Consider the following 24,462-nt stretch of genomic DNA (forward strand, 5'->3'; position numbering starts at 1 on the left):
AGGATCACCATGTGCTCCCTAGCCTTACTCTGCTGGGCCAGAAGGCAGTTATCTGTCGTTAGGGAGCCTCCAGACTAGAAGTCGCTGACCTGGAAAGTCTGGGCTGTGGTGGGTCCTTTGAGCACATTTCCCCAAACCTACCAGGCCACAGGAATCACCTGGGGGCAAATCGGAAAAAGCCCTATTCCCAAGTGGTTTGGGGGGGTGATGGGGAGAGACAGACTGGGAAGAATGAGTGATGGGGTGTTTTACAATGATTGGGAGGCAGTTAAAAGTGCAGGTTCCCATATATGCAAAACTCCACCCAGGAGCCAGGAGCCCCCACCCTGCCTGGATTGCTAGGTACTGAGGACCTGGTGAGGTTTGAGCGAAGGGAGTGTACAGAAAGAAAGGGTGTGACTTACTCAAATTTTAAGGAGATTAAAGATACATACCAACCCCCAAATTCCCATTCCCCTGCCCCCCCCCCCCCCACCAGACCTACTCAGTCAGAATCTCCTAGGGCAAGACGTGCTGAGTCATTCTGTGAGCAGATTAGTTTGGGAAATACACCTTTACACAGTGTCCCATTGCCCAGATGGGAAGACTGAGGCCTAAAGAGAAAAGACTTACCCTGGTTGCCCAGCTCCTACTCCCCCCACACAGGGAACAATCAGAACAGGCCAGAGCCAGCGCCCTCTGGGCTGTCAGCTGGGCCCTCCTGGCTCTGTGAGGGAGCTGTGGCTGCAGGAAGTGCTGAGTGCTCCCTGAGCTCCCAGCAGGCTGGGGATTGGGATGGGGGTTGGGGGCCACCTACAATTCCAAACTGGGCTGAGGCAGCTGCCCAGGGAGGAACATTTCAGCTGCAGGGTCAGAGAGAGGGGACACAGAATCCCTCTCTCAGCCAAGTCTGGCGTTTCTGGCAAGCCTTGCTGGCCAGGACTTTATTCATTCACTGACGTAAGTTATTTATGGCCGCCATGAAGCGGCCTCTGGGTATAGGGCTCAGGAAGGAATGCGTGGTGGTCAGAGTGGGCTGCAGGTCAGACCCAAGGAGGGGCTTCCCCAGAAGGAGGAGGGCCAGATGCCAGGGACAGGGCAAGGCTCAGACCTCAGCTGCTGACAGCACTCTCTCCCGGCAAAAAGCAGATGTGGGAGTGCCCAGGGAGGCACGGTGTCAACCCTGCTCACTGCCAAGCCATTGCTGTCTTTAGGGCTCAGCTGAGACACCAGCTGTCCCCTGAGCACTTCCAGCCTCAGCAGCTCTGTACACAGCGTTCTCTGGTCTAGAATGTTCCCTGCTGTCCACTCCACGCATCCCTCCCATCATCCTTCCACCTTCCACAGAGCGGCCTTGCACCCCCGTCTCAGCCCATGTGGTAGTTCTGACTCTTCCTGAAGCTTCTGGAACCTGGGGCGCTCAAGACCTTGGTCACCTCTATCAGAGCCTTAGAGAGCCATCAGTTGTCACTTCTTCCTGCGGCGTGAGCTCTGCTGATGGTGGCCGCCCCGTGGCCGGCAGAGTCTGGCACCCAGCTGGGTGGCCAGGGAATGTCGGTAGGTGGGTTTGAAGGGTGGTGGGGTCAAGGCGTGAGCGGCTGAAGACAGCTCAGCCGCAGAAAGAGCGAGCTGTGCAGCCAGGCCACAGGGTTCAGATCCTGCCTCTGCCCCTCTTGAGCCAGGGAGAGTAGCTAAGGGCCACGGGCCCCCGGCCTGTGTCTGCAAAGTGGGAGGCTAACAGAAACCACAGGGTTGCTGTCAGGATTGTGTGAGTTAATAGATGGACAGGATTCAAACAGACCCCAGGCCATGGTAAGTGTTCAGTGAATATCAGCCTGCAGCTAGGATGGGGGAAGGGGGGGCGGGATGGTGGGTAAGAGGAGCCCGTGAACGCCTGGAGCAGAAAATGGACAGACCCTTCTCTGCTGGCTCAGCTTGGCCAGGCAGGCATTAGCCCCCAGGGCTTTCCCATAGACCTGCTTGCCTGGAAGGCCCCACAGGACCTCCACTTGGCAGGAGGTGGGTATTTAACTAAAGGCAAGGGGTAGAGGTTCCAGTTCTCATGGTCAAGGGGCTCCATGTTTCCACATGGGAAGAGACAACCCACCAGAAGCAGTGCAACGTGTTCTTTTCCTCTTGAAGGGGAGAAAGAGAGAACCCCCAGGATCAGCCAGGAGGGTTCCACGGACAGAGTGGGAGGAAAGCCAGGCCGGAAGGACGGTGGGGGTTGAGGTGAACAGAGACAGAGGGTGCCCCTGACAGGAGGGCGGAGGGGCAGCCCAGACCAGCCACAACGGGCTCTGCCTGCTGAGCTCACGGGGTCAAGAGCACACCCTGCATGTCCCCTGCCCGCTTACATGCCAGCCCATCGTACAGGTTAAGTAAGACACTGAAGCTCAGACGGTCTGCTGCTTGCCCAAGACCACACAGCAGAGCCAGAATCAGAAGCCCCAAAGGCCTGGGTTCTGCAGCCAAAGCTTTTCGGGGGCTCCCTGGGGCATCTGGATGGTCTTCGTGCCACAAACTGGCTCTGTGGGCAGAAGACTAGAGCCAGTCAAGGTTCAGCTGGTAGGAGAGCTGGCAGGGTGGAGAGTGGGGGGCGGGGCCCAGAAACCCATTCCTGGGAGCTCAGACGGCTGGGGCGCCTGGGCACAGGAGGGTCAGGGATGGCTCCTCTATGGGCACACGGGCTTCTACCATCCCACGGAGAAGTTACATTCTGTCCCAGACCACCTTGTTCTGGGCCGAGCCTGGAAGCTGAGGGGGGTGGGGGGAGGGGAGCATGTGCTGTGTGTTTCTAAGGTGTTTGCCACCCCCTGCACTTGGGTGTTTCACTCAGCACTCCTGCAGCAGAAGCCCCTCTGCTACCAGGAGACAGACAGACAGGACTGTCCATCCTTGCTCTCATCATCGACAACACGAAAAGGCAGACACAGAGAGGGTACACGAGCTCCCCAGGGTCACACAGCACACCTACGGCAGGCACAAGTCTCCACAGTAACCAGCTACAATCTGGGGGCTATTACTGGAAGCACAAAGCAGTCTGGGAGGCCTCGCGTGGGTGCCAATGTCTTGGAATTCCAGACATGAATGATTTGTGTCAATTGAAAAGAACAATTCAAACTGAGACTATTCTAAAAAAGGCCTTGTTTCGCACTTTGTCATTGTACCCTTAAATAATAGCAAACCTTTTCATAGACCTTACTATGTGCCAACCATTGTTCTAAACATTTTACCTCTATTGCCTCATTTAATCCCTAAAACAACCTACCCCATAGGTGCTATTATTACCATTTTACAGGTGACAGAACAGAAACACAGAGAGGTTAAGTCCTTTGCCCGAGGTCACACCGCCAGTATTCAACGCTCCCTGTGGATGTTTCTGTCTTCCAGGGCCAAGTGTAAAAACTCTCAAGCAGCAGGCGAGCCTGGAAATGAACCACGTTTGTTCTGGCTACGGCATGGACATTGTGCGTCTGTGGACGAATGGACCGCATGCAGCTGCTATTGGAAACGCTCACTACATCCCATGTCACCCAGCCCCTGGAGGAGGGTTCCTCAGCGCCACTTACAGAAGAGGGGTCAGGTGAGGGGATCTACCCGGGGTCATACATGGTGACACCCTAGACGCACGCCTCCTCCCCCCGGAAGCCTATTCCAGCTGGTCCTCAGGCAGGTCACTGGACCACCATGGCTCTCTCTGCTCCCCGCCCCTCGAGGCCCACGCACCTTGGCAGCCTTCCCCTAGGAGAGGAAGCAGCCATTCCACAGGCCCCACGTGCGCCCTCAGAGAGGCCGTGACAACTCGGGATTGGGGAGATAGGCGGGGAACTTGTAGCCTGCTGGGTGCCAGCCAACACAAGCAGCATCCCTGGGTGGCATGTGCAGGGGGGGGGGGGGGGGGGTTGCGATCACCCTGCTCGCGTCAGAGCAGGGAGGACACGAATGTTCCCAGAGATAGCACTCTGCAGCTGGCGCTGGATAACAGCGTTCCTTACATTCCCAGAGAACCTTCCAGCAGCAGGAGGCGGCGGCTCCTGCTGCTATTGCATTTGCTGGTGACCCCAGGAGGTATCAGGGCAGGGATACCGCCCCCCCCACACCCCAACAGGAAACCTGGGCTGGCGGAAGCGAGGGTCCCACCCAAGGGTGCACAGCTCGGCAGAGTCCCCACTGCTTACTGGTTTCACGACCTTGGGCACGTCACTTCACCTTTCTGGGCCTCAGTTTCCTCACTCGTGCAAGGGAGGTCATCGCAGTGAGTGCCGATGTCACTGTGCGATCGTAAGCATGAGAACACGACCAAAAAACCGGAAGATAAATACCGAGGGCTCGGCCCATGAAACACACAATAAACGTTAGCTGGTAGTAATAGGTACAGTGAGCGTGTCAGGCCCGGTTCTAAGCGCTTCGCATGCACCGACTCGCCTAATCCTCACAGCGGCACTCTCGCGTGTGCGATCGTTGCTCCCACTGTACAGAGAAGTTCAGGTGCCTGGCCGAGGTCACACAGCTATTAACAGGACGCTACGGAGACGGAAAGGGAAGGACTCTTAATGGAGCACCTACTATGTGCCGGAGCTTTGGGTTCCGCCTTCCAAGGATCCTGGGAGGTGGGAATTATCAGCCCTGGGTCAGAAGACAAAACGGAGACTCAGGAAATGGGCGGGAGGAGCAGGGTCACACAGCAACCGCGTGGGAGAGCTGGGATCCGGGCCAGGCCTGGCTGGCTCCACATCCAGCTTGCTACTGCCATCCGGGTCATCTGCCAGGGCAGCTTCCATCACCGATGGCACAGCGGAGGCCTCAGCCACCGCTAGGTACGGGGAGCCCCGCACCAGTGTGCTGCGTGATCTCATTCTGCCCGTGTCTGTGTGTGCACTGGAGTGTTGCCTGTGAGTGCTGTCGAATACCCACAGTGTATGTGCCCGGCCACTGCCTCACCACCCCACCGCAGGTCCTGAAGTCAGGCCTCCGCCCCTGGCCCACGCCCCCTGGGCCCCCTCCCTCCCAGGTCAGCCTTTCTGGGTTTATAACTCCTCAGAGGGGCTGAGACGGGCAGGGGCAGGCCAGGGGGGTACAAGCCAGTGTCCTGGCCAAATACTCAAGAGCTGTTTCCTCATTTGTGAAGCAGGGATAATAAATGCCATTCTGCCTCCAATATCAGCTTCTTGGAAGGGAGGAACTTTGCAAACTGTAAAGTGCTCTGCAGATGTTCCTCTGGCTTTTCACATTCCTTCTGATGACAATCGTGGATATTTGCTGTAATCTTTGGCCACCCAGAATCCACTTCCCCTTCCTGACAAATGCCCCAGTTTCCTTGGACGGCAACCCTCCCCCTTTTGGCCAGGTGGTTTGGATGGGATTGATCTCACCCCCAGCAGCTGCAGGTGGGTCCTGACTGGCTTAAAGTGGAAGACTCTCTCCGCCTGGATGGTGTGTTGTTAAGGGTGAGGCAGTGGGGAGGAGGGCTGTGTGGAGCCTGAAGATGAAGCAACTCCTTAGAAGGTGAACTAGACGCAGAGAATTTGGAGTCTTGGGTAACATTGCTTGAGTCCCTGGATGCAGCCATGCCTGAAGCTCGCTTCTGAACATCCAGGTTCCATGAGCCAACTAATACCCCTTATTGTTTGCCTTGGATTTACTGTTACTTGGAACACAGTCTGACCTTAGAACTCCAGTTCAGTCGGTTTCTCTGAGCCCCTTATAATGTAAGCAACCGCATCGTGTTATACTCAGCCAGCTGTTCCCACCAAAGGAAAAATCTTGCAAACAAGTTAAAGATGGGTCAGTAAAGTTCAAATGCATGGCTAAATAAAAATCCAACTGAACACAAGGTAGGTTTTCTTTTTGGAATCTATAAACCCTCGGAACCGTGGGAGATCCTTGAACAGGACGTAACAACCCTACTACAGGCAGGACTGAGACCCTCCCCTTCCCAAAGTTGTTGTCAGTGGACTTTAGCTCTTGGATCACCACGTTCCAAGTGCCCCTGTGTCAGCGGCTGCAGGTGCAAGATCTTCCTTGTGGGACCTTCGGTCTAATGACGATTGGTCATAATACACATTTTTACTGGGTTTTACACAAAAGCCCTAGGAGGTCAGAGTACAGGGGGATCCTGCTACACCCATTTCACAGAGAAAGCACAGAGAGGTGAAGTGACCTGCCCGAGATCCTTCTGCTAAAGAGGGGCAAGGCCAGGCCATGCTGTGGGATCTGCCTGGCTCCAAGCCCAGTGGTTTTTCTCCTAGGCCCTTCGGTGCAGGGTTGGCATTCGGGGCTATCATTCCTTTGAGGTAGTCTGTTCTGCTTAGGGGAAGTCAGAGTGGTTTAAAAAGTTAAAGAAGTGGGGCACCTGGCTGGCTCAGTTGGTAGAACATGCAACTCTCTTTTATTTTTATTTTTTTAATGTTCATTTATTTTTGAGACACAGAGAGAGAGAGAGAGTATGAGCAAGGGAGGGGCAGAGAGAGAGGGAGACACAGAATCCAAAGCAGGGTTCAGGCTCCGAGCTGCCAGCACAAAGCCCGATGAGGGGCTCAAACTCACGAACCTCGAGACCACGACCTGAACATAAGTAGGATGCTCAACCAACTGAGCAACCCAGGCACCCCAGCAACTCTTGATCTCAGGGTTGTGAGTTCATGCCCCACGTTGGGTATAGAGATTACTTTAAACAAAACAAAACAAAAAAATCACTTACAAAAATTTAAAAATTCAATAAAAAAAAAAAGGCTAAAGAGAAAGCCAAGTATCATGGCTTCCCTGTTTGCCTGAGGCTCTTGGCTCCTCAAGAAGCCCCAGTACTCAGGCCCAACACCTTTACTATCCTACGGGACTCACCTCCCACCGGCTGTGGCCAGAGAGGGACCAGGAACCACCCTGAAATCTAGGCCCCGAAGCCCCAAATGCTTTCCCAGGCAGCCCTGGACACCTCAAGCAAGCTGTCCCAACCTCTACTCTACATTTCCAAGATCCAACTGATACTGACTCATCCCTATACACGAGAGCCCTTCCCTACTTGTTATCGAACCAACAATCAATCAGTTGACCGCTATTTACTGAGCACCTGCTATAGCTGGGGGCTGTTCTACATGCAGAACCAAACAACCCAAATCCTGGCTGGGCTGCCGGCTTGAGCAGACAACAAAGAAGAAATAAAGTCAATAGGATACCACGTGGTGGAGGAAAAGGAGGGGGGTGGGGAGGAGGACATGGTGTTTGCAGTTTGCAGTTTTAAATAGGACAGAGAAAGGCTCACGCAAAACTCCTCACCCCTCACCCCGTGGCTTTGCAATAATCCCACACAGCTGAGCAGGAGACTCCCAAACTGTGGTTAAGGAAACTTCGGGAAGCTTCAGGATTAAATCTCAGGTCCACCTGCATATGCTAATCTAACCAGGGGTTACTGGGCTCCCCTATGCCCTCTCCCCTAACTCTACCAAATGGCACTAGCAGCCCTCTTGCAGATGACGCAACTGGGGCTCTCAGAGGTGAAGCCACATGCCCAGACCCGCAGGAGCACAAAGAGGTCAGGGTTCAACCCCAGTGCCACCCTCTGGAGCTGCGTCTTGGCAAGGCCCACATCTGTCTCCATCTTCAGCTCTGGGCTTGTCGAAACTCAGACCGCCTCTTTGCTGATTTCCTGTCCTCCAAGAGTCCCCCTCCCTTTCCCAGAGACCCTCTGGCTCTCTATCCCAGGTCATAGGAGCCCCTAATTGTCCAACCCACCCTTGTTCTGCCTCCTCAATTAACTTCTGGCCCATCACTAAACCCACATTTGCGTGAAATCTACAAAAGACAGCTTGTGAATGGCCAAGGGCAGGCAGACAGCTGGAATACATGTGTAGGGGGGTGGGGGAGCTTCTCACTGAGCTTTCCCATCTGGGTTTATCCGGTAATCCCCAAAACCCCCAACTAATCTTTCTGAACATGGAGCATAGTGGAAAGATCTTGGCCATGGAGAAGGTAGACAAGGGTTAAGTCCTGTCGGTGCAGCTTTGAAAGTGACTTTGCCTCTGGGGCTGCAGGTTCCTTATCTGTCAAACAAGGTTAGTCATCCCCATCTTGCAAGGTTGTTGTAAAGATAAGATACAATGGAGAGTATCTGTTAAGAGATAAAATCCAATAGAAAGCGTATTTAGAAAACATTTAGCAGGGCACAAACAAAGAATTTGTTGAACTGAATAGAGATTTGCATAATGGTGAACCACCACCAACAGCATAACAATAGCTGCATTCATTGTGCTCTCACACTTTGAGGTAGGCACCCTTAGTATCAACCCCATTTTACAGAAGAGAAAAAAAAGCACAGAGAGGTTAAGTCACTTGCCAATGATCACACAGCAAGCAGTGGTAGGGCTGGGACTAGGAACCCAAACTGTCCAACTCTGAAGTAGAAACTTTTAACCATGATGCTAGGTTAGCAAAGGAGGCATTGAAGTACAGTCATTAAGCGCTAACCCCGGAAGGGATCATAGGCAGCCCCACTCCAGGACCTTCGCTTGTCAGAGCTGAAAGAGAGTCTAGGAATGATCTACCCTAGGGGCTCCTGGGTGGCTCAGTCAGTTAAGCGGCAGACTTCGTTCAGCTCAGGTCATGATCTCACAGTTCATGAGTTCGAGCCCCACATCTGAATCTGCTTCAGATTCCGTGTCTTCCTCTCTTTCTGCCCCTTCCCTGCTCATGATCTGCCTCTCCCTGTCTCAAAAAGAATTAAAAATAAAAAAAAAAAAAAAAGGAATGATCTACCCTGACACTCATTTTTTTTTTCCCAAGCAGGAACCTAAAGAGGTAGTGTGACCTTCCCCAAAACTGACAGCCAGGGAATTGAAGAATCAGGACAAGCAGCCAGGTTTCCTAACTCCAGACTCCCATGCCATCACTGAGTATCACAGTGACCATAAGGGACCATCAGGGAAGGAGTCTCAAGTATGCACCGGAATTTTTCCAGAAGTGGAGGGAAGACAGTCAAAGCAGAGGAAATAGCCCATGCAAAGTTCTGGGGGCCATGAATGTCTTTTTTTTTTTTTTTTTGAGACTAGTGAGCTGTGAGGTGCATGCAAAGGGGCAAGGGCAGATGATGAGGCCAGTTTTTCATATTAAATATTGCCACTTTGGGGGCACTTGGGTGGCTCAGTCGGTTAAGCATCCGACTTCAGCTCAGATCATGATCTCACAGATCATGAGTTCAAACCCTGCATTGGGCTCTGTTTAAATTGGTGTATGTAGGTAGGGGCTTGGTGCTACAGCCAGAAGGAGCGGGGCCTAGTCTTTAGGGTGGTAGAAAATACTAGAATAGAAAACAAAATCGGATTTGAGTTCTGCTCTTGGCTCTTTGCATCAAGCCTTACCCAGCATACACTCCCGTCCCCAACAAGCCCAGTGCCCCAGAACAACCGAAGCCAGCGCTCTCACGTGGACGTCGGCAGCCCAGGCAGGTGGCATGAGTGTCTTCTGGAGTAAAGTCACAGCGGGCAAAGTGGGATTGCAGGAATCAAGAGGGAACTGACAGGCCTCCAGTCCCTCTACCACCCCTTCCCCTCCTCATGGCTGGTGGGTTCTGACCCAACCAGACAGCCCCCTCCCCTGGCGGCTTCTTTCTGGAGTGCTGGAAGTGAAGCCCAGTCCTGTGGAGTTGGTTACCTGGGAGAGAGGAGTGGCTCTGCCAGACTGAGGGTCTCCACTCCAGGACTGTCATCTCCTTGGGTTCACTGGTGCTGACAGAGACTAGGGTCAGGCTTAGATTTTTAGCCCAGTGCGCGGCACCAGACAGAATAGCTGAGCCCCCCTCCCCTGCCCCCCGAGAAATGAGCTCACAGGTTAAAGAACAGGGAATCCAAGGAACACAATGGCTTCAAAACAAACTGATTAAAGATACCACTGGAATCAGCTGTATTCAACAGATGGACTGAGAATTTTAAATAAGAATTGGAGGGGTGCCTGGGTGGCTCAGTCGGTTAAGTGTCCGGCTTCAGCTCAGGTCATGATCTCACAGTTTGTGAGTTCGAGCCCCGCATAGGGCTGTGTGCTGACAGCTCAGAGCCTGGAGCCTGCTTCGGATTCTGTGTCTCCCTCTCTCTCTTCCCCAACCCCACTCACTCTCTGTCTCTCTCTCGAAAATAAACATTTTAAAAATTAAATAAGCCTTAGAAACACAGAAAAGAAGGGAGATATTCGCAATATAAAAAAACAGTAAAGTATTAGAGGACCCAAGTAAAAATATTCTGCATGAAAAGCCTGTCAAAATAACAAACGTAATAGGTAGAGTAGAAATAGGGAACTGGGATACCAGATAGAGGAACACTTCCAAGAAGAGGCCAGGAAACTTTAGGAAACAGAAAATATGAAAAAGATGGTAAAACTTTAGTTAAAAAGTTAAACATCAGGGCACCTGAGTGGCTTGGTCGGTTAAGTGTTGGACTTCAGCTCGGGTCATGATCTCCCAGTTCATGAGTTTGAGTCCCTCATCAGGCTCCTTGCTTTTCTTTCTTTCTTTCTTTCTTTCTTTCTTTCTTTCTTTCTTTCTCTCCCCCCTCCCCCTGACTTGCACTATAAATAAATAAATAAATAAATAAATAAATAAATAAGTTAAAACACCGCCCCCAACCTTACTCCATTAATTTGAAATGGATCATAAACCTAATTATAAAAGCCAGAACCACAAAGCTTCTAGAAGCAAACATAAGAGGCTATCTTTGTGACTTTGGGGAAGGTGAAACCTCAAAAAGAAAAAAACTGATAAACAGGACTTCATCAATAGTTAAAATTTCTGCCCATCAAAAGATACTATTAAGGGGACACCTGGGTGGCTCAGTCGGTTAAGTGTCCAAGTCTTGACTTGATCATGTCATGAACTCACGATTTGTGGGTTCCAGTTGGGCAGGCTTGCTGCTTTCAGCGTGGAGCCTGCTTCAGATCCTCTGTCCCTGTCTCTCTCAGCCCCTCCCCCTCTCACAGGCACATGCATGAGCGCTCCCTCCCTCCCTCTCCCTCTCTCTCAAAAATAAATAAGCATTAAAAAAACAAAAAAAAAAAGGAGGGAGCGTGGGTGGCTCAGTCAGTTAAGCGTCCGACATCAGCTCAGCTCAGATCATGATCTCACGGTCCGTGAGTTCAAGCCCTGCATCAGGCTCTGTGCTGACAGCTCGGAACCTGGAGCCTGCTTCAGATTCTGTCTCCCTCCCTCTCTGACCCTCCCCCACTCACACTCTGTCTTTTGCTATCAAAAAAAAAAAAAAAAAGAATAAAGGTTAAGAAAATTAAAAAAGCAAAAGAAGTAAAAAAAAAAATGATAGCATTAAAAAAGTGAATAGGGGCGCCTGGGTGGCTCAGTCAGTTAAGCATCCAAGTCTTGACTTTGGCTCAGGTCATGATCTCACAGTTTGTGAGACTGAGCCCTGTGTGGGGTTCTACACTATGACATCACAGCACAGGAAGGAGCCAGATTGGGATTCTCTCTCTCTCTCTCTCTCTCTCTCTCTCTCTCAAAATAAATAAATAAACTTAAAAAAAAAAAGTGAATACACGAGACACATAATGGAAAAGAACATGCATAGTACACATGACTGCAAGACTGTATCCAGTAAATTTAAAAATACTAAAGTTGAGAATAAAATGATTAGCAGCCCCTCCCCTCCCACACACAATGGGCAAAAGACTTAGCCACTTCAAAACGAAAACGTAACAAATAACCAATAGTTCATGGAAAGGTGTTCCACATCATTGCTATCAATGAAAATTAAACCCATTTCACACCCACCAGAACAACCGAAACCAAATGAAAGTATGCCTTGTAAAATTAAACACTGTCAAGAATGTAGAAAAATCCGGAAGTCTCACATATTGTTCATGAGAATATAGTATAGTACAGTGAAGTTGGAAAAGAGTTTGGCAGTTCCATATAAAGGTAAACATACATTTACCACATGATCCAGCAATTCTACCCCAAAGAATTGAAATTCTACCTCAAAAGAAATGAAAATATGCCTACACGAAGATTTATACATAAGTGTTCATAGCTTTATTTATAATAACCTCAAACTGGAAACAGTTTACATGTTCATTAACAAATGAATAAACAATGGTGGTATAGTGATAAAACAGAAAACTGCTCAGCCAAGAAGAGTGAACAAAGGATACAACAAACATAGATGCATCTCAGAAACACTATGCCAAGTGAAAGAAGCAGAACATAAAAGGGTACATGCTGCATAATCCATCTATATGAAACTCCGGAAAAGACCAATCTAATCTATGGTGAAAGAAACCAGAACAATGATTGAATTTTGGAGGCAAAATGGACTGGAAAGGAGCATGAAGGAACTTGCTGGAGAGATGGAAATGTTGCTCTTTTTAAATCTTGGTTTGAGATCATGGTTACAAGGTAATGTATGTTTGTTAAAACACACTGAATTGTGCACTTAACATCTATGCATTTTATTGTATGAAATTATGCATCAACAAAAAGAGAGATGGACGTCTAAGTGCCAACATCTAGATAACAGGAGTCCCAGGAAAGGAAAATAAGTCAAGGGAGGAGATATTTCAAGAAATAATGAAGATAACCTTGGAACTAAAGAAAGATGAAAGATCTCCCTTTGAAAGGGCCTCAAATATACCAAACAGGACAGAGAAGGAAAAATGAACTCTTAGAAATATTATAGTGAAGGGGTACCTGGGTGTCTCAGTCAGGTAAGCATCTGACTTCAGCTCAGGTTATGATCTCATGGTTTGGGTTTGAGTCCTGTGTTGGGCTCCACACTGACAGTATGGAGTCTGCTTGGGATTCTCTCTCTCTCTCTCTGCTCCTCCCCTGTTTGCTCTCTCTCTCTCAAAATACATAAATAAACTTAAAAAAAAAAAAGAAATATTGTAGTGAATATCAAGACAACAAAATCATTCTAAAGTCTAGAGAAAAACAGATTACTTACAAAGGAATAATCAAATTAAATTGACTAAAGTACCAAAGGAAAAGAATTTGAATCAAGAATTTCATATCCAGCTAAACTGTCATTCAAATACTAAAGGCTAATGAAAACCACACTACATGGCTCAGGTTTGTCCAAAAAGACACCCCACCCCCCAATTTTTTTGGAAGTAACCACTTAATAGAAACAAAGTGAACAGATAAAACTAAAGATATCTGAAGGCTGAGCAAATAACAAATAAAGTTTATTTTTTAAAAACAATTTTAATGTGATGTCACAGGGGCTGAAGGACAAGTCAGTGAAGAATATGAGGGCTTAAGAGGGAGATGGAGAGAGATGAGAAAATGTTAATCTGGTCTTTGTAGGGAAAAACTACAGCTGACAATTTTTTTAAAGTAATAAAACATTAAAAAAGAAAAGGCAAGATAAATTGAAATAAAAATGCAGGCAGGCAGAAATAAAAGTACATAAACAGATTCTTTTCAGAAACACTCAAACATTTTAAAAATTGATCACATACCAGGCCATAAAGCAAGCCTCTCATTTTAAATGACAGGTTTTTACATAGCCCACATTCTCTGACAATGGTACAATTTAGAAGTCATGTTTTTTGTTTTTTAGAAGTCATATTTTTAAAAGGACAAACAGTTCCCCATACACTCAGATTAAAAACATCTCTAAATAAACTGGATCAAAGAAAAGTCATGGTAGAAATTTAAAATTACTTAGAATTGAATGATCACAGAAACATTTATACACCAAAAATTATAGAATGCAGCAAAGAAAGGGTAAAAATTAACGAGTTAAGTGTCCAACTTAGGAAGTTAGAAAACACAGCAACCCAAAGAAAATAAAAGGAGATTATAAAGAACAGAAATCAACAAAACAAAAAACAAAGATTCAATTGAAAAGATCAAAGCCACAAGTATGTCCTTTAAAAAGTCCATAAACTTGAGGCAAGATTAATTTTAAAAATACAATAAAAGAGGGGCACCTGGGTGGCTCAGTCGGTTAAGTGTCTGACTTCGGCTCAGGTCATGATCTCGCAATTTGTGAGTTCCAGCCCCGCGTCGGGCTCTGTGCTGACAGCTCAGAGCCTGGAGCCTGTTTCGGATTCTGTGTCTCCCTCTCTCTCTGCCCCTCCCCCACTCATGCTCTGTCTCTCTCTCTCTCCCTCTCAAAAATAAAAATTAAGAAAAAAAATTTTTTTAATACAATAAAAGAGATAAGACAATTATTATAGAAAAGGGGATACGATTTTTTAAAATGCTATAAGCAACCTGATGCCAGTAAATTTGAAAATGTAGATTAAATACATATATTCCTAAAGATATAACTTACCAAAACTGACTCAAGAAGAAATAAAAAACCTAAATTTAAAAACTGAAACAGGGGCACCCGGGTGGCTCAGTCAGTTGAGTGTCCAACTTTGGCTCAGGTCATGATCTTACGGTTTGTGGGTTTGAGCCCCACATCGGGCTCTGTGCTGACAGCACGGAGCCTGGAGCCTGCTTCAGATTCTGTGTCTCCCTCTCTCTCTGCTCCTCCCCTGCTCACACTCTGTCTCTCTCTCAAAAGTAAACATTAAAAAATTTTTTTAATAAATAAATAAATAAAAACTGAAGTAGGAAAGTAAAAATCTTTCCACAAAGAGAACAGGCCAAGGTGATTTTACAGATCAGTTCTATCAGACTTAAGGAAACAAATCATCTCAAATTTACCCAAACTTTTTCCAGAAGAAAGCAAAAGAGAAAACATTACTATCTACTTCTATGAGGACATTATAATTGCAATACCAAAGCCAAAAAAGTACAATATAAAAATGAAAATTAGAGGTCTATTTATAATTCCAAGCAAGAGATTATCAGACCATAACCAATATATACATAATGAATGTTATGTTCCTAGGATGCAAGAATAGTTTATTAGAAAATCTATACATGTAATTAAATTCATTAACAGATTACAGGAGAAAACCATCTAATCATCTCAAGATACTCTTTGAACGCATTTAATACCATTCAACACTAATTATTATTTTCATAAAGCTCTCAGTAAGTTGTGAATAGAAGAGAGCTTCCTTAACCTGAAAAAAATAAGTTTACAAAAAATCTACAAGGGGCTCCTTGTAGGTGGCTCAATCAGTTGAGCATCAGACTCTTGATTTCAGCTCAGGTCATAATCTCACGGTTTGTGAATTCGAGCCCCACATCGGGCTCTGTGCTGACAGTGCGGAGCCTGCTTGGGATTCTCTGTCTCCCTCTCTCTACCCCTCCCCTGCTCACTTTCTATCTGTCTCTCTCTCTTAAAATAAATAAACATTTTTTAAAAATCTACAAGACATATATATTAAAAGGGGAATATTAGAACATTCTTTCTAAAATAAAAAAACAAGGCAAAGATACCTAGTATCACCATTTTTATTTAAGATTGTACTGGCAGTGTAATAAGGTTTTCTGAACTTTTTAAGAAAAAAGTTCAAAAGCACGAAGGTCTAAAAATACAAAAGAAAATTATCATCGGGGCTCCTGGATGGCTCAGATAAGCGTCCGACTCTTAATCTCAGCTCAGCTCAGGTCTTGATCTCACGGTTGTGAGTTCAAGCCCTGCATTGGGCTCCATGCTAGTCATGGAGGCTACTTTAAAAAAAAAATCATACTTTGTACCTTAAAAATAAATAAAATAAAATTGTCTGTTAAAAAAAAAAAAGGGGCACCTGGGTGGCTCAGTGCTTAGGCATCTGATTTCAGCTCAGGTCATGATCTCAGGGTTCATGAATTCAAGCCCCACATTGGGCTCTGTACTGACAGCTCAGAGCCTGGAGCCTGCTTCAGATTCTGTGTCTCCCTCTCTCTTCGCCTTTACTGCTCACACTCTGTCTCTTTCTCTCTCCAAAATAAATAAACACTAAAAAAAGAAAGAAAGAAAGAAAGAAAGAAAGAAAGAAAGATTGATAAATTGACCTTTGTTAAATTTTAGAATTTCTGTTTCCAAAATATGACTAGACTCAGGAATACGAAGAACTATGACAAATCAGTAAGAAAAGGACCAAAAAAGGACAAGAAAGAAAAATGGGCAAAAGACGTCACCAGAAGAGGACTCATACATACTCTACAACACTCAACTTTGCTGGTAATCAGGGAATTGCAAATCAAGTCTACAAAGAGAAATTGTTATTCTTATTGGGTCGGAAAAAACTGTAAGTCGGACAACACCATGTGTTACAGAGACACAGAACAGTTCTTATATGTTACTGGAAGGGGTACAAACAGACCCAACCCATTTTGTTCTTGTCTTGTAATGCTGAACAAATTTTCACATACCCTATGACCCAACAATCCATGGCTAGGTATATATCAAGAGAAAATTCCTATATGCATGCATTGTAAAATGTGTATGTGAATATTCATAGGTACTTTTTCCACACTAGAAAAACACCTGAAAGTAACCCAATGCCACCAACAAGAAATCAAATAAATAAATGTTGTGAAATAGTTATCTGGTATATATCATATATACAAAAGTAAAAAATATATATATAACTACATGCAACAATTGAATCAATTTCAGCTATAGGATTCAGTGAGAAAACAAGTCTAAGGAGATTACATAAAGTATGATACTTTTATGAAGTTAAATATATATATTTATGTATGACTCATGTGTATGAAGCACACATATGTGATCTTAAATAACAATCAAAAAAGTCAAAGTTTGGGGCATCTGGCTGGCTCTGTCAGTACAGCATGTGACTCTTGATCTCAGGGTGGTGAGTTCAATCCCAAATTGGGCATAGAGATTACTTTAAAAAAAAAGAGGAGGGGGAATGAGAAACCCTAGATTCAGGAGAGTGGTGACCCCACATGAAGACAAATGATGGCAGAGAGCTGGAGGAGCCTGGAGGAAGATGTAAATTACTGTCAATATCCTAGTCCTGGTAGTGTGGATGACAGGTCATAGGAGTTTTTAATTTATTTTTAGTAATAAAATAGACAAAGAGCCATTGTGGACCAGTGATGAGGATCATGATTAATCCATTGAAAAAGACCTCAGGGTCCATACAATAACTTAAAATGGAAACAAAAGTGCTCCCCATATTTGCATTGTGCCGAACACCATAGAAAGTGCTCGACACCTATTCTCTCACTGTGTCCTCAGCAGTCTATGAGCTAGAAACCATTACTGTCCCCATTTTATGAGTAAACTGAGGTTTAGTCACTTGGTCATGGCCAGTTATATGGAACCGAGGTCTGAATGACTCTTAACCAGGTCCCTGTTCCTCTTGGAGCCTCGCCTTTCTGTCAGACTAGGCAATGTATGGAACTTTCTTGGCAAAATTAATGTCCACCTGAATGCAGAGGGGCTGTGTGGGCACGTTGGAGAAAAACTGGTTAATGACTATGGGACCTAGATCTAGTCCCACCACCTCCCTTTGTGACCTCAGGAGGGTCACTTTCCCTCTCTGGGCCTCAACTGCCCCACACCATGTGTACTTAGAGAGGGATAGAATGTCAAGTCCCAAAGGCTATTCCTACTCACATTTCTCAAGGGGCCATCCAGCAAACAGGAGGCCACCCAACCCCTTATTTCTCCTGGCAGGCCCCGCTTATTCTTCCACAGCTGGTCAGATGTCTGCCGTCTCTGGGTCCTGCCCGCCTCTCTGACAGCACCTCCTGGCCCCCACCCTGCACCACTCACAACTTCTCTGCCCTGCTTTCTCCCCTCAGAGCTTTTACCCTGGCCAATCATCAGCCTGGAACACTCTTCCCCCAGGAAGATGTTTGGCTCATTCCTCCTTCTTCAGGTCAAAGACCACCTCTGGTGTCCTTTCCTTCCCTGCCCACGTGGGGTGAAGAGGCCTCCGCTCCTCTCCAGTTCCTCACTATTTCACAACCCTGTTCATACCCTTCACAGTGCTCACCACTGTCTGAAATTAACATAAATACTTCATCGTCTGTCTCTTCCAGTACAATGGAGCTCCAGCTGGACTTTGGTGGCGTTCACTGCTGTATCCCAGCACCTAGAACCACACCTGCCTATAGATGATGCTCAGTAAATATTTGTTGGAGGGGGAAAAAAAAAACCTAATACCACCTGCACCTCGTCCAGAAATCCCTTGTGGTCATTCTGCCCAAGGCTTGGTTAGGTGGCCTCCTCCAGTTCCATGGCTCCTACGCTTTCTTTCATGGGTCTCTGTAGGGACTCCTTACATGACTATCTCCTCACACACTGGATGCTTCCCGAAGGCAAAAACTAGACCAGATTCATCCATGAATTCTAGCACCCAGCCCTGGGCCTAGCAGGCAGTTGGGCTAAGGAAATATTTGTCGAATGAGTGAGCAAATGAATGAATATTGTCCTCTGCGTTTATCTTTCCCCCTTCCTGACTCTGCTTCCTCCTTTCTCCACCCAGACACGTGCCAAGAAGTTGACACCCAGGTGAGCTGATGAGAAAGGCCACTGAAGCAGGGGCAGCCCCTTTCTTCCCCCACCAGGAGCCACTTCAGAAAATGAGGAGACACAGCCAGATGCCGGCACTGCCTCTCCCAGGAATCATCTGGGGCCTGGCCTGGCCAAACCAACAAGACAGGCACTCTCCCTATATTCTGCCCACCATGATTGGATGAGGAAGTTGGCAGGCCTGCCTCAGAGCCCCAGCTAGAGGCCTTGCAGAGCTGAGCCCTCCACGGCCAGGTGCCAGCTGGGAAACACTCAATTATTCAAATCACACAGCTACCCAAAAGAAGAAAGGATCCACTTCCTGTAAAAGGGGGAAGTGGGACAGGCAGGCCAGCCCAGGGATTTGGTGTTGAAGGAGGAAATTTCAGAGCAAAGTCCTCACATAAGCCAGCGCTCTGAGATTCCCCACCCCAGGAAGACATTGGAAGGCTGGGATAGAAACCCAGGAGAGTCAGGCCTGAGGCCAGAGCCCTGGACTGAGGCTGGGGCCAATATCCCACTGAGGTCTCTGAGTTAACAGTGGCTTCAGCCACTCTGGTTGCCCTGGCCTCCCCCTGACCCTGGTCCTGGAGACACAAGGACTGCCCTACTGCGCCCACCCCCCACCCCAGCCCCCATTTCTCCCTTCCCCCAGGAATCACGCAAGGGACAGATAAACTCTGCACTCCTCAGCTCAGGGGGCCAGGAAGTGTCCTGTAGTCTGTGCCTGCCTTCCACCTCCTCCCCGAGTCTGGCTCCGGAAGAACCATGAGGTTCAAGAGGAGTTTACACATCTGGCCTACATAGATTTATCTAGTATTAAATGATCACGGACTGATACTCTGGAGCCAGGCTGCCCAGGTTCAAATTCTGGCTTAACCACTGATGAGCTAGCTACATGACCTTCAGTCCTCTTTTGTGCTTCTATTCTCCACCTTTAAAAACAGGGATTCCAGTAGCTACTCTGTGGGGAGGCTAAGAGGACCCGATGAAAAAGGGCATACCACACGTAGGGATTCAGTGAACAATGGTGCTTATTATTATTCAATAAATTAAGGTTGTTTGGAGCCAGGTCTGGAACTCTGGACCAGACATCCCCAGACAGACATTATCTCCCTCACCGGAGCCAAAACCAACCTGCTCAGCAGACTGAGAGGCAAAGGGGAAAGACTCTCGGCTCTGGGTCCAAATCCCAGCTCCCCCACCTACTAGCTCTGCGACCCTGGGCAAGCTATTTAACCACACTGAGCCTCATTTTTATCTCTGTGCACTATAGACCACAGCAATACCTCCTTCAGGGCAGTCACGGTCCTTCTTCACCTGGAGAGGTGCTAGTCTCTGTTGCTGTTGACCATGGGCAGTTCCAGGCAACCAGGGTGCTGACACATGCCAGGACTATCCCAGGCAGGGGTGAGGTGACAGCTTGGTTTCCCTTCCTGGAAACCTGTTTAGGCCCAGCCCTAGTGTATGATGTGCAAATACTCATTCATTCACCAAATATATATTAAGTGTCTACTATGCACCAAGAAGCATGGTTCATATAGATGCAGCACATGATGGCCATTACTATTATCAGGAAAGAAATTAAGGTTGTTTGGCACCGAGGGTGCATCTGTGAACAAAATGTACAAAAAGACGGGGCAGTGGTAATCGTTGGGGGCACCCATTCCCGACCAAGGGCCACCAACAGGGAAACTGGCTTGTCCTGCTGCCAATCGTTAACAAACGATTTATGAGCTGGTGTCACCGGTGGAGATGTGAGGACACCAATGGAGATGTAGGAAGGGCAGCCGAGCTTGTCCTGGGGTGGCTCTGGTGTTCAAACCCAGTGGGACAGCCTCCCCAGGTTTCCCCACGGTGAACCGAGTGCAGCTGAGCTGGGGAAAACCCTGCCGGGTGTAGCAGCCTTTCATTAACCCAAGGACATCAAGCATTTGCTGCAGACAGCTGGATTGATAGACACTGGATTTCACAAAGGATTCAGATGAGGTTCTTACCCTCTAGGAACTCATACTCAGAGGCAGACACTACGCAGATGACCGGATTACAAAGAGCTCAAGATTTCTGAGCCAGATCTAGAAAAAAAAACCATGCTACCAACAGACAACACAGGCAAAGAGGGCGCTGCAAAGAAGAGGACAGCAGGTGCAAAGGCCAAGAGAAGAGAGGCTGGGGAACACATGTGGGGAAAGCCCATTAGTCTGGGATCCTAATCAGAGTTTGAGGGCTGATGTTGCCATTGGTTGGACCTGAGCCTCAGCTTCCCCTTTTGGGAAGATAATATTTTTTTTCAGGCTGTTTTAAGGATTCAATGAGTTCATGAATAAGAAAGGGCTTTAAGGGGGCGTCTGGCTGGCTCAGTAGGTGGAGCATGTGACTTGTTTGTGATCTCGAGGTTGTGGGTTCAAGCCCCAATGTTGGGTGTAGAGCTTACTTAAGCATAAAGAAAAGAATGGGCTTTCAAAATGGAAAAGTATGATAGGAGCCTACAAACTGAGGTTGGGAGTATCAAAGTGACTTATCCAGGGTCGTGTGGCTGATTAAAACAGGAGCTAAGGGGGCACCTGGCTGGCTCAGTTGGTAGAGAACTTTTGATATTGGGGTTGTGAGTTCAATCGAGCCCCACGTTGTTGAGTGTAGAGATTACTTAAAAAATAAAATCTTAAGGGGCACCTTGGTGGCTCAGTCGGCTAAGGTTCCCGACTCTTGACTTTGGCTCAGGTTATGTTCTCACAGTTCGTGGGTTCAAGCTCAGCACTGCTAGCGGGATCCTCTCTGTCTGCCTCTCCCTGACTCCTGCTCGTGCTCTCTCAAAATAAATAAACTTCAAAATAAATAAAATCTTTTAAAAAAAACTTAAAGAAAAAAAAGAACAGGAGCTAGGACTGGTACATCCAGGATGGGGGATCAAACCCCACCCCACCTCAGCTGTACCACTCCTGAGTTCCCACCTCCTGCCCAGTCATCAGTTCAGAAAGTCCCAAGGAACAGGTAGAACATTGAATCCGGGTCACCTGGGTGGCTCAGTCATTTAAGCTTGATTTCTGCTCAGGTCATGATCTCACAGTTCAGTTTGTGAGGTCAAGCCCCGTGTCAGACTTGTGCTGATGGTGTGGAGGCTGCTTGGGATTTGGATTCTCTCTCTCTCTGCCTCTCCCCTGCTCATGCTCATGCTCTCGCTCTCTCTCTCTCTCTCCCTCTCTCTCTCGCTCTCTCTCTCAAAAATAAACAAACAAAGGAATGAATGAACAAGCAGAAAGAACATGGAATCCCCTGGCGCAGGGATTACCATTTCCTCCCTTTGGACCCCAGACGCAATTTTCTAACCTGTCAAAGAAGAGATGCCATTTGCTGTGCTGCCCCCAGGAGTATGTGGAACAGAGGTGTTGCATGAGGAAGAGCACTCTGCACAGGTAAAGGAGGGTCACAGTCACAGACGAGAAATGAGGATGGTGAGCTGGGGAAGAGCAAGTGTGGAGTCTGGAAGTCCCCACGCGGAGCCGGCGAGGGAGCCAGCTGCAGACTTGCACAGCTGTGACTTAAAATCTCAGCGGCCCCACCAGTTCACCAAGCCTCCGCTGGGTCACCAGCCAGGGCAACTCAGGCAAATTGCTTCACCTCTGAGTCATTTCCTTCACTTGAGAAATGGGATTAAAAGTGTGAATAGATATAAAGCAGTTAGCAGCATGGCTTGGTGCATAATAAATATTCCTAAAATGTTAACAACTCTTATTATGACCATTATTACCCACTACTGATACTAGTACATAGGGTGGGGGAGGAGTGAGCCTAACTCTCTAGGACAATCTGCAACCAGCCTCTGTCTTTCCACTCTTACTTTTAAAGCTTGGGCTGTGACCAGCTCTAGAAGCCAGCACCGCCCCCTTGAGGACTAAACAGGGGCACAACTGTATGGCCCTGGAAAGGTCCTCACCCTGCACCAGAGGTGAGTTCTGGCCCAATCTAGCTGAGTTCCTCCTGCTTTCCCATACAAAGGAGGAGCAGGGTGACAGTGATCTGGAGGCCACCCTGGGCCTGTCCCTTCCCCACCTTCCACCCAATAACTAAATCTAATTTGGTTCTGTGACATCCTTCAGTCTTATTTGCCAACTCAAATTAGTTGATAATGGCTGCCTGGAGCGCTGCGTTTAGAAGGTACTTGAGGTTGGAAGGAAACAGAGCAGTGGTTGATTAGTGATGTCTGACATGGGCGTAAAGTAAGCAAGTAGCAGCATGAAAGCCAACTGCTTGCCACACATGAACTAGAAAAGTCCTAAGGCGGTAGGCTGAAGAACACAACAAGCGGAACTGGTGTCTTTTGCAAGATTGAAATCATGGCAGGTCCAGAAACTGATACCCAATTCCAACTCACTGGTATCAGAAAATATTTCAACTCTTACACTCTCACAGGTAGAATGAATTGTGTACTGGCCACATATGGAGGCATCGCTTTGATGGTCTCATACTTCGAGTCAAGGTCTAAAAAAACACCAGCTGTGAAAGCAACATAAACAGATTGTGAAGCGTACTTCATCTGCTAAGTTCCTATGCCTGGAGAAGCTAGTGTTCAGGTGGGGTAACTGAAAGCCAAGAGGGAAAGGGTCTTGCCTAAGGTCACACAGCCTGAATGGCAGGGCTGGGATCCACACCCAGGGTCCTCTGGCTTTCTGAGGATGCTTCCTGCCAGGACTGTCATTTCCTTCCTCTTGGCTAGAAGAGGGGGTGTCCAGGCCCCAAGACCCATTGTCTAAGAGAATAAAAGCCCAAACAGGGCCACCTAAGCTTGGTTCCACTCAGCACCATCACCTCCTTCTCATCTACCCTCCCCCCAACCCCCAGCCTTCAACCCCACCTCCAGCAAATCCTAGAGGCAGATGGTTCCAGTGCAAACAAATGTAGATACCAAGGTCCCCCAAGGGCTTGGATCCCACCACAAAGATTTGAATTCAGATGGTTATCTGATTAGGCAGGACAGCCTGAGACCCGGATTTGGTGATTCCGCCTTCCAGCTGTGTGTCCTTGAAAAAGTTAGTTAGCTTCTCTGAGCTTCCGTTTCCTCCTCTGTAAAATGGAGGAGGACAAAAATACAATAATATCATTCAAAGTGATTAGCTCCAGTCCTGACACAGAGTAAACCCTTAAATGTTAATTGTAAGGATTAGGTCAAAGGGCGGGGGGGGGGGGGGGGGGGGGGTGGGGTGGAAACCAGCATTTTCACACCAAAAATATTCAGGTGATTCAGGCAAGGGTTTGGAGAGCAAGCCTGTTCATCTTTGATATCTGCCTAACTGAACTGAACTATGAATTACTGTTTGGTGATTTCAAAATAAATAAGGAACCAGATCCTTCTAGGAAAATGGATTTTGTCATCTGTGTCACAGAGGAGGAAGCAGGCTCGAGTGGCGGATTCGCAACAGGAGGGGACAAATGGGTGTGCTTCCCACTTTCCAGCTGCTTGACTTCATGCCTCAGTTTCCTCGTTTGTAATGTAGCATTGGCCATACAGGGCTGTTGCCACACCAAATGAGCAGTTCCAGGTGCGGCCACTGGGCCACCTCTGGCCTGGCAATGTTAGCAAGCAAGTGGGGACCTCACTTAAGGAGGCAGAGAAAAGAGAGCAGTTACTGCACTGCTAAATAGGAATGGGCGAGAAGAGGGAGACTCAATCCACTGAGGCACTTTCTGCCCAGGAGGGTGGCAGATGGGTAAGTTATTAACTCCTGTATGTTAAGAGACCATTAAGTCAATGTGGGGACAGGTGGAGGGAGAAATTAACAAATGAAACTCAGAAAGGCCAAGCCTGACACAGTTTGGTGACAGCCAACAAGAGGCCTGGGGGATTACAGGACAGAAATCCCGGGAAACTTGGCCTGGGATCTGAAAGGGTACCCACCCTGCTGTTTCAGAGACAAAGTGAAAAGGTGGACCAAAGAAGGCAAGAGGCTGCCTTAACAAAAAGTCACATGGTAGATCCTTTTTAAAGACTGGATTTATGGGGGCGCCTGGGTGGCTCAGTTGGTTGGGTGTCTTGACTTCGACTCAGGTCATCATCTCATGGCTCGTGAGTTCGAGCCCTGAGTCGGGTTCTGTGTTGACAGCTTGGAGCCTGCAGCCT

The 24,462-nt window shown here is 47.6% G+C and overlaps 2 protein-coding genes across 3 annotated transcripts in view; one reads left to right on the forward strand and one right to left on the reverse strand.

Annotated features, from left to right (window-relative positions):
- ALPL (alkaline phosphatase, biomineralization associated) overlaps positions 1-24,462 on the reverse strand; it is a 57,821-nt gene that overhangs the window by 26,439 nt on the left and 6,920 nt on the right. The window contains exon 2 of one of the 2 annotated variants that reach the window (XM_047872582.1): positions 4,549-4,608. The exons of the other annotated variant lie outside the window; for it this stretch is intronic. The gene's annotated coding sequence lies outside the window, so the exon portion shown is untranslated. The remainder of the gene's footprint in view (positions 1-4,548; positions 4,609-24,462) is intronic. 2 annotated transcript variants of the gene reach the window in all.
- LOC125173445 (ATP synthase membrane subunit K, mitochondrial-like) lies at positions 22,635-22,866 on the forward strand. Its single transcript, XM_047872583.1, has one exon. The coding sequence runs from the start codon at positions 22,682-22,684 to the stop codon at positions 22,856-22,858; it is 177 nt and encodes a 58-aa protein (XP_047728539.1). The 5' UTR covers positions 22,635-22,681; the 3' UTR covers positions 22,859-22,866.

The sequence above is a fragment of the Prionailurus viverrinus genome, chromosome C1, assembly GCF_022837055.1.
Source record: "Prionailurus viverrinus isolate Anna chromosome C1, UM_Priviv_1.0, whole genome shotgun sequence".
NCBI classification, from domain to species: domain Eukaryota; kingdom Metazoa; phylum Chordata; class Mammalia; order Carnivora; family Felidae; genus Prionailurus; species Prionailurus viverrinus.

What these genes read in the sequence shown, in the direction of transcription:
- LOC125173445 (XM_047872583.1), top strand. Translation starts at nt 22,682, where the DNA reads ATGGCAGGTCCAGAAACTGATACCCAATTCCAACTCACTGGTATCAGA.